We start from the raw sequence: 14,207 nt of genomic DNA, 5'->3' as shown, positions 1-14,207 counted from the left end.
ACCAGTATCATACTGCCACATCAGGAACTTGTCTACAGAGACTGAGGCGGTATCATACTGGCATATCAGGATCTTGTCCACAGAGACTGAGGCGGTATCATCCTGCCATATCAGGATCTTGTCCACAGAGACTGAGGCATTCAGTACTGTACTGCCATAATGGAACAAGAAATGTGGTCACAAAACCACAGTGTTACTGCCCATGCTGAGTTCAGCCCATGCCCTCCACAGATCATTCAGCCCTTTTATGAAAGAATTATTCCCAACCCCAATACAATGATTAAGAAAATGTGCAGTGCTTGTGGTTATAAAGAAAAACATAGAAAAACCAAAGCATTCTGTGTTGCAGTAGAAAGTTTTGCCAACCTGCCAAACTCTACCCCCTGGTTTATTTTTTTTACCGAACATCACTGTCAATAATAAAGGTTTCACATGCCACAGCCATTAGACAGTAATATGTCTCAATCTGCTGCTCCAGACAAAATAATATTTCTAATGATTTGTGAAATTAGTAACAAATGATCAGGGTGAGAGAATAGACAGATATGAGTCACCTAAAGAATTGCCAAAAGCAGGGGAAGCCAGTGCCAAAGACAGACCAGCCACCACCACGTCTTCAAAGAGATTACTCAGAGTAATCCTTTGTACAGATCTTGCATTTCAAAACGGAATATCTGGTGTGGGGTTGGCTTTTTTGTAGTATGGAGTAGTGTTTCTCATATATAGTAAAGAGAAAAATCACAATGATCTAACTTCACCAAAACAATTTAATTACATATTAAACTACTGTATTGAGCCTTTTTTATTACAGTTAGTAAGGAATATGTATTCAGCCCAAATGAAAGTGCCTGTTGACTGCTGGATAGTAGTTTTTTGATTTTTAGATTCTCCTAATGAGGATTGCTTAAATTGTGATTATGGGAATACTTTGAAATTTAAAAAAATATACCTGACAATACTCATCTTTTCTGGTTATTGAATGATCACTGATTGTATGAAGAGTGGTGTAGGAAATAGTGGACTGTAGTGGTCATTCCGTAAAGCCAATTGAGGCCAGTCAATGGAACCAATAGTAAGGTGCAACCTCCTAAGCAGAGGCATGCATACAGCAGTAATAACCCAAGGGGGGATGTAACCTTTACACATTCGATCCACGCTCAAACAAAACAAAAATACATGCATTTTAATGTTACTGACACTTCAATTTCCTGCTTTAAAATGTAAAATACTGATTTTTAATAAAAACAGCCAAAGGCACCCTGCATAGTTTTGCCACATACGAACATCAGGCATTGTAAATCTGATGACTCTAAAGAGACAAAATTTGGGAATTACTGGATCAATTCCATAACTCTACATCTTACAACATTTATATAGTAAGTGATTATGAATCCAAAGGTCAGTCAACAGCACCCTTTAAACACTAATTTTGTGTTTAACACTAATGCTTAGTGTTAAATCTCAGATTCAAGATTCAAAAGCTTTTTGCAACTTTTTGAATGTTTTGGCAAATTAATTATTCTCTTATATTTTCTCTTTACTTTTAACACCAGAGTAGAGCTATATAACGTAGACTATTTAGGTATATGATTTGTTTCAGGTTGTGGATGGTGAATGTTCCTCTTTTACTATAACTTTGACCATGATCATGTCTATGTTTTTGAAACTAGCCTAACATAAAGTGCAATAAGGGAAATGCAACTAAAAGATGTACTACTAGTAAAGTGGGAAGTCTGCATTCCAATGAATTACTTTGCACTAAAACTATATACCAGAGGTAGGCAAATTCCAGCCTTTAGGCCAGATACGGCCTAGCCAGTATTACAGTCCAGCCTAACGCCCCCCTTGTTATTTATTGTTGGATCTGGCCTAATTGAATTGTTGCGTTATTGCGAGTTACTGCGATATCATCAATATCATCAAGTTCCCGCACAGTAACCCCAATTACTATGTCTAAAGAGCAGAATCAACGCGCAGCTACCAGTCTGCGGAAGGTTGACCTCGAACTTTGTGACTTCAACCCGAATAGACTGATGAATTATTCTTAGTCCAACATGGCAGCAAAGCCCTGTGTTTAGTGTGCAATGACACCAACAGACCTTTTAAGCGGTAGAATCTCAAGGGGCATTTTGATGCCAAGCACGCGCACACGTACAGAGACTACACCGGGGATAAGCAGAAGACTTAGACTGCTCACTTGCAGTCACAGTTGGAAAAAACCTTTCCTTGGACACCTTGTTTCTTCTGGCCTAGTGTCCCTTCTTGATCTCCTGAAATGGCCTAGTAGTCCAAAATGTTTTCCGACCCCTGCTCTATACTATTTATGGAAATGCTTTAACAAATCAAACACAATTTTGTGTTGTAAAGATACACAATGAAAAAATAATACATCGATTCTAGTGGCTCCTATTATCGAACACACACAGCTTGGTTTTTAGGGATTTCAACACTTTAATGTTTATATTGGACATTTAGCTGATTAGATGATTTTTCTACTGATCCAATAAACTTATGTCTAACCTGATTGTTATTATCTTGTATGTTTCCGGCAGGGCACGTGCTCATGTATGACCTGACCTTATAGCTGATACAATATTCACTGTATTATCATTAATATTTTTATTGCTCATGTGTCTTATATTTGTGTTCTGTAGGATTATAGAATTCCGGAGGCCAGTAAAACTTAAGGATGTTCTGCAGAAAGTTACAGATGCCTTTGGGCAAACAATGGACTTGCACTATGCAAACAATGAGGTAATGTGTACTTTGTTCCACTGGAGACTCACATGTCAGATCAGTTTCTTGTGTTTGCATGTCCTGTTCTGTGTCAGTGTTGCAGAATCCGTGAGGAAAGTGATCATTACCGTGAAGCTGCGTGACATCAAATAGTGACTCCTGTGAATTGAAGCCCAATTCTATTTTAGTTTTAGAAAATGTGAAAAAGACTTAAGTCAGGTTTTGATGCTGTGTTAACCCATTAGAACCTTTGTTATCACTTCCTGTCCCTGTGACAAGGAATGAGAGGGCAGGAAGCTACAAACAGCAATAAAGACTCTACAAAGGTTCTAACCTTATCCCTATTTATTAAAGAAAGTGTTTTTGTTTCACATTGGAAAGATCCCACCATTTCCTGTGCTTGGGTCACACTGCCGCCCAGATGGGAAGTGAGGGGGGACTTCAACAATGCAAACACATCCAAAAAAATTGCTGAGCTTCGATTTTAAGCAAAAATCTGTATGGGTTAAAATAATTTAGATCCTCTATACCAACTTCCCTGTATTAGTGGAAAATAATTTAAAGTTATTATAAGGATAGATTGTCAGCAGAATAATTGATTCAGAAAAATAATCTGTAGAAATGTTGTGCCCCATTGTTAGGGTAAATTGGCTGCATTTTGCCTTTTTCAGGTCTAAGGCTAGGTACACACTTGCAATAGTTATCTTTTTTAAACGAACGATCGACGATTATTCCCGATTATTTTGAACAATTGTATTGTGCACAATTCTGTACATGCTGTAACGATATGATCATTCAAATATAATCCACCAATAATGTACACACTAGGAACGTTCGTTTGCACGATCATTCAAACGATGCAGGAAGTGTATCACAGAACAATCCACGTTCACTAAACAACCATACACACTATAGATTATGAACGATTGTCGCCCAATCAGATCCCCTGAGACGGTCGTTCGTTTTCAGCAAGATTCCTAGTTCGTTGTGCACTTTTTTTGTTAAAAATTATCGAATGATCTTTAGTGTACGCAGTAATGACGTATGACTATGGTGGGAAGTTAGATTGTGAGCCCCTTTGAGGGACAGTTAGTGATATGACTATGGACTTTGTACAGAGCTGCGTCATATGTTGTTGCTATATAAATACAAGTTAATAATCATAATAATGGCTTACCATCATACTTGTATGTTGCTTACAATATAAGATGTACAAGCATAAACTTGAAGTCTCAACATCCTGCTGATATTTTCAGCTGCTAGCAGGCTTCATCGGGCTTTGGTAAGCTTCAGCACTACTTGAAACTTGTTGAAGGGTGCTAAATAGTGCTAGCTTCTTTTTTCAAATACCAGCCAACACTCCACTAAGATCTATGTTTAAAATACCCATACTGACACCGAAATTTGCTTTAAAGCAATGGTAGTCAACTTACTTGATATAGGGGCCCTCCATTGTGGCTGACATTACCAAAGGGCTGCATGTAATGTTCAGTGCATGTAATGAAACATAAAGTTACCATAAACAGAAAATAGTACAATTGATAATCACTGTGTGCAACTAGGCAAGATAATTGCTGGCTGATGGAGCCTGGGGGTCATACAGTAGGTACCAAAGTGTTGCAGGTCACAGGTCAGCCCTGGGGGTCTTAAAGGCTTCTAGGTGGCTGCATAAAGCTTGCTAAAATCTTTTCCAATGCTCTGTAAAAGCATGCATGTTTTATCCACTAAATCTTGTATGTACAAAGCCCTAAAAATGTTGGCTTAGATATAGCTCCATTGTGATTAAAGACATTTGAAAAGGTATGATACTAATTAAATGATATAAAATCACTTTACAATGCATACTACACTATTCCTCCCAGCCTGAACACTTTCTGTGTGCAGTCCTGATGTTTGAATTATTTAGAAGCCCTTTCATAACATGAGACAATGGCCTGTTCCGCTTTCCCACTTACTTTTTTTGTTTTAATTGGCTCCGTTTGTTCGGAACAGCACAGAGAAATCAGATTACAAGCCAGGTCTGCCTTAAAGTAGACTCATCACTCACGCATGGGGGAAGCAACAAAGTTTGGTCTCACGTACAGATTCTTCTGTTTTTTTACCCATGTGACAAAAAAATCAAACTATTTAGAATAATCCTTTATAATCCTAAAACCTTTGAATAAAACCAACTGTCCTTCAGTTTTAGCCAGGGCATCCAAAGTCAATCCCCCTACCACTATTGGAAGTTTTTAGACTTATCTGTTCTTATTCTTTCCTTAATGACATCCTAAAAAGATTTTTGGAATATTTAGGATACCCACAGTATATGTATTTGGTTTATTTTATTGGTGTAGTATGTTCCAGCAATATTCCATCATAAATCTTTTATTAGTATTCCAAGTCACGAAATAATAAAATATCTGTTTTAGTTCAGCAAACATAAGTTTGCAAATCATAGCTTTAGTTACAGTTTGTGGTACATCTGGCAAAACTGCAGGAAAGTGGATTTGACCTCAGCAGGTTTTTTCCATTCAGTGGTGCCCAGCGTGTACCATCTTTGTAATAATACCCAAACTGTAAAGTACTGTAAGGAACCAAAAAAAAAGTTTTCTTTCTTTCTAGATTTGTTGATAGAATTTTGATGTTTGTACTCGAAGCGCCCTCTTGTGCTACACTCATAGAATGCATGGTCTGAATTTACCTAAAATCATCTCTTCTTTCAACAGCTGCTTGTACCACTCAAGTACCAAGAAGACCTGGACAAAGCCATAGAACACATGGACATGAATCCATCTCACAGGAGCTTGAAGATAGTAGTTAAAGCACCTAGTAAAAATATAGTGAGTACATTCTCCATTAGGAACAATTATTAATTATGTATTTTACCAATATATTCATCTGACTCTTGCTAACCTATTGCATGTTGAAGCAGAAGTACATTATTATATATTATTATATGTTTTTGTCCATAGTATAATGTTTCTTCTATGAACATATTACAATATAACTAATCTTCTTTCTAGCACACCTTTATATTCAAGGGAATAAGAACAGTCTGTCTACCAACAGAGGACAAGCTTATTTCAAAATTTTTTGGAAAATGTAAATTATTCAGGTACTGGTAATATTTGTTTTGTTTTTTCACCTCGCAGCACCTACAACCAGTGGGGACAAAACAACACCATGACATGAGGATATCAAAGTCAATGGGGGATATTTTGGGATCACTGTATAAAGATGCTGGAAAGAGCAGAAAGTGTTCTACAGGTGAGTACTTGAGTAGGTTAGTCCTGATGAAAACTGGCAGAAGAGATTCATCTCTACAGACCAGTAGTACACCCCTACATTTATTTAAACAGTATTAGTCTATAAGATATAAAAAGACTGAAATACAAAGGTTAGTTCATAGTGCATCTTTACAGTTAACATGGTGGTCTGTGCTGACGTGTGTAATATAGTGCTTAGCATCAAGGTAAATAGATGCCAAAACAAATTTAAAACATTTGTGGTCCTTGTAAAAGACACATCACTCTACCTTTGTGCAAGGGGTTCACAATTTTTTCCAAATGTCCAATATGCAGAATAGTCTACTAGCATCACAAACCTTTTCCCAATATCATTTCTTTCCTTATCCTTCATATAAAGAAATGTAGGTAAATTCATAGCAGGTGGACTGGGGTATGGCAAAATGCACCCACATGACTGCAGCCAAGAAATTTAGTTTACTTTTATCTTTCAGATCCTGTTTGGTGGACTGAGAACACTCACATAGTGACCAGATGCCATCCTATGTGCAATGTCATGTCTTTGTAAATGTTCCCATGATAGAGAAGGAAGGAATAGGTGAAATCTGTACAAAAATGTGCTGACATTCACTGTTTGTTCAGCACGAACTGTGAACAGGTTCAGAAAACATTATTGTGATATCCTGGCAGCAGTGCCTGCCAAATGCAAGTTTAAGGATCTACATGGAAAAAGAATGGAAATCCTTCTGAGTGATGGACACAAAATGGTTTTGCCAGGGCTGGATAGAACACAAAAATTTACATCAGAAGTAGTCATTTTATGTATTTCTGCAGCAGGTATATCCCTGAATTTACTCATATGGTTTGTAACAGCATGTTCTCCCCAAAACATTTAATGTAGTTTGACTTTTTTAAAGTAAAAACTAAATTAATGCCATCACCTATGACAGTAGCAATTCTTATAACTGTAAAAATGAGTTTTAAAAAAACTTGGATGCATTCCCCTTTTCTCCTCCTGTCACTGCAGTCCTCGCATAATAAACTTTATTACACAGAGAGTCAAAATATTTAAAGGTTTAGGGAAATTTTCTAATTTTGTAACCATAGTGTTTGAAGTCACAGGATAATTTAAATGTTCTTTTCTTTATTTTCTGCCTGCACAGGATCTCTACACACTGGCCGGAGTTCTCCTCCTCCTGGAAGTGTTCCTGATGAACAGCAGCAAATTGCCCGTCAGAAATCCATTACCAGTATCAATAGTGAAGGGGAATTTATTCCTGAGGTATCAGCACCTTTGTAATTCAGTAACAGAATTGTTAGGATAGCTGAAAAGGATACATTTACATAAAATAGTTTTTCTGAACATGGGGTGTATACCTCATTTGGCTCAGCACTAGATTTTCCAAAATGTAAGTGTGATCAATTTGTAACTTTAAAATGTTTTCTTGTAAAGTTATAGTTTTTCTTATCTGACTCTTGGGTCAATTTCTTTTCTTAAGGATGCTGTTTTAAGGATGAACAATTTTGGTTTAGCAGAAGTTTATTCTGAATATATTTAGATTCCTTTGTTCCTTCCCCTTTCTACAACTGGTGAAATTATCATTGTGTCCATGTGCCTCCTTATGCAATGCAGACAGATCATGGCTGGTGTGGGAGACAGACAGGGTGCCTAGGTATTTGTATTAAAAAAATCAATGAAGGCTGGATTTCAGTCTGGAGAAGTAAAAACTGCCATGGATGCTGAATCATTTCCAATGAATGAATTAGGAAAAGAAAAAAAAGTAAAAAGTCTGACTTCCCGCAGATTCTAATGCACACTGTGAGAAACTGACTGTGTGTAGTATTCAGACACAGAGTAATCTATTCATGAGAAATGCAAGACTGGAGTTAAGGTGTAAATATTTTGTATTACATTCCACAGGGAGTGGATCCTTTCATTAGCCCAAATGGTTCTCTCTCCAGTAGCTGTCATTCACTGGACCAATCACTGGACAGGTATGAACTTTAACTGATTTATGACTTTGATCCTTTAAGTTTTGTTAGGCTGTATTTGCTGCTCATGTAATATTTTGACTCTGCATATGCTGCTTTCTTCCTTAAACGTCTGTGAGATGCACTGAATTTTACTATTAGTTGCAGTTCATAAGATGTAATATATGTAATGTAAAATATGTCCCAAACACAGAAAGTGAAAAATAATAGTAACAAAAATATATTTGGTATAGTGTTTTTCTTAATAAAAATAACAAACAATGGTTATCTTTGATTTACAAGTTTCCCTTAACTTCAGGTGCTCTAAATGCAACTCTGATCTGCTACCCCCATCACCTGCAGCACACTATAGGTTCTTTAGTGTAATAGTATACTTCCAGTAAAGACATTTGTTTCATATCAATGGCTCCCATTAAAAGATATCATTCATTTCATTCTAATTATGATATAAAAGTGCAGATGTATTTTAAAGTGTAACCCCAGCGAATTCTTTTTTTTTCTTTTTTGGAAAGCTTATGAACAAATTGGAACTACTGTTAGGTTTTGACAGCTAATACAGAACAGTAAAACTCGACAGGAGTCCTTATTGAATCTCACACTATCTCACGCTAAAAAAAAAAAAAGGCTTGCTGGATATACACTATTTATACATTATAATTATTTTTGGTAATCGGGAGTTTAGAATTCTATCACTTGTTAATTACTTGTTTTAATGTATTAAACTTATTGTAAAATAAGGCTTTGTACACATGCCTAACAATTGTCGCTGGTTACATTGAATGAGGAACCGCTGTAAAGATAGTGTTTCATGGAAAGGGGAGATCGCTGGTAGTCTGTCATTTAAAAATCTGGAAAAGTATCTGGATCGCTAAATGACGATGGGGGACCCCTGGTCTAATGCTAGGTTTTCTCTAGCATGACCATCATGCTCATCTCAGGCCGATTCTTAAACTATTCCTAGGGCTATTGATCCCCTACAATCTCCTAATATTCATCTTTCTACACACAGTCAGCACTGCTGGGCAGTTGTCTGTTTTTCAGATGATGTCAGGTAATAAATATGTACCGTGCTGTATAGAAGCAGGAAGATTCTGTTCCTCAGTTCAGTGCGTGGGATTTGGAAGCTAGGAAAACCTTTGCCCATTGATGGTTGTCTGCTGGATAAACATTGCTCACATAACTAAGGCAAAGGGTGACAATCAGAGGACGGAGATGGGTAACACACACAGAGCTACATATAGACACACTCTAATATACAGCAACACAGCCTAAGGCAACCATGGCAAAATCATTTTGTTAATGATTGGACATGAGAACACAGGCTACTAATTCACTATTAGTAATGCCCCATTTAAAGCAAGCTATTGTTGGTCCCTGTTAAATATTAAGGGTAAATTCTAATAATTGCTTAGACAATATTTTAAATTTTCTGTTTCATATGTTGCCTCTATCACACTGCAGAACAGAAAAAAACTGTATTTTTTTTTTAGCATTAAATACATTAATGTTTTAGCTGATTTAAGCTGATGGTTTAGCTGGGTTTTATTTTTTTATTTTAAGGTTCCACAAAATCACTAAAAGCACACATCATAGTTGTTTTGTGTCCGGAAATGTGCAGCTATTCTGCCTGTAACACCAACACTGCACATTGATGTCTTGTGACGGCAAACAACAAGGTGTATTAGAAACGCTAGAATTTGGTGGCTGGAGATAATCATTCTTGGTAATTTTAGGCCAACCTAGGGTCAGTAAAGATGTCACACAACATTGTTTAAAGAATCTGTCTTGCCACATCAATAAACAAGCAATGATTATTGATGTTCCTTTAGCAGCCTACCTTTTGCCCTCGCCCTTTTTTTCTCTATAAACCAGTCAACTCATCATTAGCCAAATATCCTACCTGTACAATGATCCTAAAACTGCCACCCAAAATAGTTAGTAACTATCGTTTTGAGTGAGAATTATTAATCATCTCTACAAAGCCTAAAGCCTAACTATACTGGCCTAACTTCCATCAATGCAATGTCTGAACACTCCCTTGCTGTTTGTGCTATTTTCCTCTACTCTTATTCTGGATTTGGGACAGATTATTATTCTGCTATAGATTATGATTTTAGCAGTAAATAGGGGTAAAAGAGTAAAAATGTATGAACCAAAGAAAGAGTAAAAGAACATGATTGTTGGAATGTGAGTCAATGATCCTGATTTATTAAGTTGTTCCAACACTTGGGAAGATAGACTATCATGGGTGAACCTGGATGATTTAGCAAACCTGAAATTTATTTCAAAAAATCAATTCCTGTTATTTCATATATGTTTTCCAAATCCATTTGCTGGATTGCCCACATTCACCCATGATAGCATCTTTTCCAGTCTCCAGAGATTTAATAGATCAGGCCCAATATATTGTACTTTTGGTAATATTGTAGAAGTTACACTTGCAGACATTTGCATTTCACTTTTATGGCCTCAGTAAAAGATCATGCAGCTTTTTACTTTGCTCATCATTTATACAGGATGACTTTTTATTAATATTTTTAGTTTGCAGATAAGTTTGCTGCTGATAAAATACCATATCTTTTTGTATTTAGAAAATGTGAGCAACAGCAAGATTTAAAGGATACCAGTAAATACGGCTCTGTATTCAGTAAATCCATATTAAATATCCTTTTAAATGCATATACTATAAGCACCTGAAGTTGGCTTAAAATCAGCCTCAGGGTAATCTTTTTATAGCAGGGCTCAGAATGATAGAGGTAGAAGCTATACAGAGCTGCGTTGTCATTTTTATAACTGGATAGGCAAAAATACATTTTCTCAAGTTTTCATTTATTGTTTTGATTTTTATGTATAGATGTATTTGTGTATATATGTATGCATATAGAGAATCTGCCTATGAAGAGACTCCATATTGTACCCATCTTTCCAGATGTGTCTCATTTCCTTGGCCCCCGAGAGTACACAGTTTCTGTCAGGTCTCTAAGGGCCCCAGCAAAGCTTGTTTGCTAAATGTTTTCTTTAACAGTCTTGTGGTTATTTTATTTCTGGGGAATCCCCATGTAATGGAATGGTTTTTTTCTTGGCCTGCAGCCCAGCTTTTTCTACGCCAGTTCCAAGAAGAAAAGGTCAGCTGAAAGACAGCTTCGAATATTTAGGTAATAAAGATCATAAAACTTAGGAAAAGTATAACTAATATACCTTCTGTCTCTTTCTTCTTCTTAACCCGTTATGTTGTGTGGAGTGCTGGTTTAAATGTTGAATATTTACAGGAAATGGAGAGAAAGGGATTGAGAGTTTGGGAATAATGACAGCTGAATGTCTCATGATCTATGTGGAAACATTGTGGCCTTTATTAACAAAGTGAAGGAGAGAAATTTCTGTTTTAAGAGTTGAAGAATGGCAAAAAGAATTGGATTGGCTGTTGCAGAAAATGGATATTGCTTCAGTTTTATTACAAGAGCCAGTGTAGAACATCTGCTAACCAAGAAGCTGAGGGGTTCACAAAACACAGAAATCCTAATAAATTGTGCTACAGTACAAAAAAATTCACCTTTTTTTCTAGTGTTCAAAATAATCAGAAAAATCACTTTTTTGTCATGGTTTCTTATTGGTAGTTATGTACACATGTTTTGTAATGAAAACACATTTTTCCATTAGTGCAGTTTAGTGGTTTATTTTGCACGAATTTAAGAAAACTAGACCAGCTTATACGTGTATTTACCTTCACTTTAAACATGGGATGTCAGTGTCCTGATCTGGCCAAGTTAGATCTGAGAATAATGTCTCAAATGTGAGGTCCCTGCTCAGCCACCATACAATCGGGTTTAAGATGAACAATTAATGGGTTAAATAAACTGTCCTAATCCCTGTACCAGTTCCCTGCTCTTACCCCTCTCTGTTCTTTTGTATGAATTACTGAGTCAATTAGAGTTGCATACTAACAAGGTGCAGTGGAGTGAACAAGTGCATATAAAGTTTTCAAAGTTGCTATGTGATATACCATCCTGAAATATTCATATAATGTTTGTAGAATAATTGCTCTGATAAATGTTCTTTGTTTTTAGATTTTGAAATTCCTTGTCCTGAGAGGTTTGGTAAAGGAGGCACTTTTCCCCGTCAGTATCACTTTTCCCAAAGTCGGAAAGACTACAACGATGGTGAGTAGCTCAAGTTAGCCCTGAAAATTAAATAGGGGATGAGACCATCTGTAGTAATGAATTTTTATTAACAAATATTACTTTCACCATTTGTTTTTAGTATTTTACCCATGCCTCATCTGACACTCTTCAGCAGCCTTTCTCAACCTTTTATCATGGTGGAACTCCTGAAATAATGTTGAGAAACCTATAGTTCTATATCTAAGTGTGAACAATGGACTAAGATACAAAAAAAAAAAGTAACAAATGGGATAAGCTTAGCCTACTTGAAACACAGGCTCTACATGTAGGGGAACTATAATGAAATCAGTTGATCATGACCAGAAAAGAAATGAAATGCAGGCAGTAAAAATTGTTGTTTTTCCTGACAATAATGGTCATTAGACCCTGGTACATTGGCGATTAGTGTGAAAGTGTCCCCTAACATTGGTAGTTGGTAGAAAAGGGCCCCCTTACACTAGTGGTAAGTGGTGTAGGGTCCCATTGCATTGATAGAGTGAAGTACACATTTTTATAAAGTGGGAGAAAGGCCCCAATATGTTGATGGGGGAAGAGTCTTCCTTACTAGGAATAATTACCATTTTACAGGAAGCTAAAATGTTCATTGACATTAGTTGTTAATCATCTGCGAAGGATTATCTAAGAAGATGGAACCCCTAGTAAGCGCTGGAGGAACCTTAGTTTAGGCTGTTGTAACAAGTAAAGTATGAGTGCACTTTTAACACCTATTAGCATCTGTAATTAGTTCCAGAATATCGGCTTTTTTCCACCACTCCCATCATGATTAGCAGATGCTTAGCTGTTCATTTCCCAGCCTTTGCTATTCCCATGGTAATTCTGCATTATAGAAGTTATGATTATAGATCTGCAAGTTTATAGGATTAACCACATATTACCAACCATCCATAGCCACAATTAGCAACCCAGCCGTTACTTTTTATCACAAAAGTGCACTTTTCCTTATAACTTTGTAGACAATGTCTGACTTTGCTTGCAACATTTAAGCCCCAGTGCAAGATTTAATGCTCACCTGAACTTCAAACTGCATTTAGTGCTGTAGACTGAGAATCCCGTAACCCTACAGCTTCCCTACAGAGAACATGCACGTCCCGATACCTACTGTATCCAACACTACCAACTTACATAACACCCTGCTAAAACTAAGAATCCTATATGACCTCATCAACTTAACGAATAATGCTCCTTTCGGGGAGCTCCTGTATGTCTTCACCTGTAATCATAGGAAATGTACTGTGGGTGCCCATCCGGTGATTGATTGTTAACCTGTTACAGAACATGAAGGTTCCACAAAGGTTGTGCATGTTTTTGACCCACAATGTCTAATCATATTTAGCCCCACTTGGAAGACAATTGGTTATGGCTAGGATGGCTCTAAAGGCTCCACAGGGAAAGGGCCCTGGAATCAACCACAACCTACCTTCCCCTGTTGTTCTAAATATTTTCTGTTCTAATATCTTAATTTTCCATCACATCAGATTGGTAATCTTCTATCACTGTGCTGTGTAGGTCGTCGGACATTTCCTAGAAGTTACGTACCCCCAGAAAATCTGTTCCAGCTGGGTCCCAGCAGCAGAACAAGAAGTGTTAATGGAGACAGTACTCTGCAGTTTGATGAGCCAAGAAAAACAAGATGGAGAAGTTTAGAGAAAAGCTTACCATTTTTACATCCCCCACCTGCTGACCAGTGCAACAAATGTAAGTATCCAGTGTGTGTGTATGGACAAGATACCAAACAAAGCTTTAAAAATTTAGACTTCCATTTTTACATAATGCAAACAGAAAATCAAGCCACACTAATCATTCCAGATAGTATTCCGATTATCGCAAAACTTTTTTTTACCTATACCCAAGTTCTAACAATACCAAATTCTGCCAATTACATAAACCAGCCTCCTTTCCTACTATAATATTTACCACCAATATTTGCGTTTGTAGTAACTGCTGTTTATTCCCCACTCCCCACAGTAGTATCAGTAGTTCCCCTCATTCCCCACAGTAGTATCAGTAGTTCCCCTCATTCCCCACAGTAGTATCAGTAGTTCCCCTCATTCCCCACAGTAGTATCAGTAGTTCA

At 36.9% G+C, this 14,207-nt stretch overlaps 1 protein-coding gene across 1 annotated transcript in view; it reads left to right on the top strand.

Moving 5' to 3' along the window:
- The window catches only part of LOC140331500 (mitogen-activated protein kinase kinase kinase 3-like), an 84,494-nt gene that overhangs the window by 60,496 nt on the left and 9,791 nt on the right, over positions 1-14,207 (top strand). The window contains exons 5-12 of the mRNA XM_072412560.1: positions 2,655-2,754; positions 5,445-5,558; positions 5,871-5,985; positions 7,127-7,245; positions 7,885-7,958; positions 11,046-11,110; positions 12,020-12,112; positions 13,640-13,828. Of these exons, the coding sequence (XP_072268661.1) occupies positions 2,655-2,754; positions 5,445-5,558; positions 5,871-5,985; positions 7,127-7,245; positions 7,885-7,958; positions 11,046-11,110; positions 12,020-12,112; positions 13,640-13,828 (869 nt within the window). The remainder of the gene's footprint in view (positions 1-2,654; positions 2,755-5,444; positions 5,559-5,870; positions 5,986-7,126; positions 7,246-7,884; positions 7,959-11,045; positions 11,111-12,019; positions 12,113-13,639; positions 13,829-14,207) is intronic.

Source organism: Pyxicephalus adspersus, chromosome 5 (assembly GCF_032062135.1).
Source record: "Pyxicephalus adspersus chromosome 5, UCB_Pads_2.0, whole genome shotgun sequence".
NCBI lineage: Eukaryota > Metazoa > Chordata > Amphibia > Anura > Pyxicephalidae > Pyxicephalus > Pyxicephalus adspersus.
The sequence above is the reverse complement of the archived record's forward strand: the minus strand, read 5'-3'. Positions and strand labels throughout refer to the sequence as shown.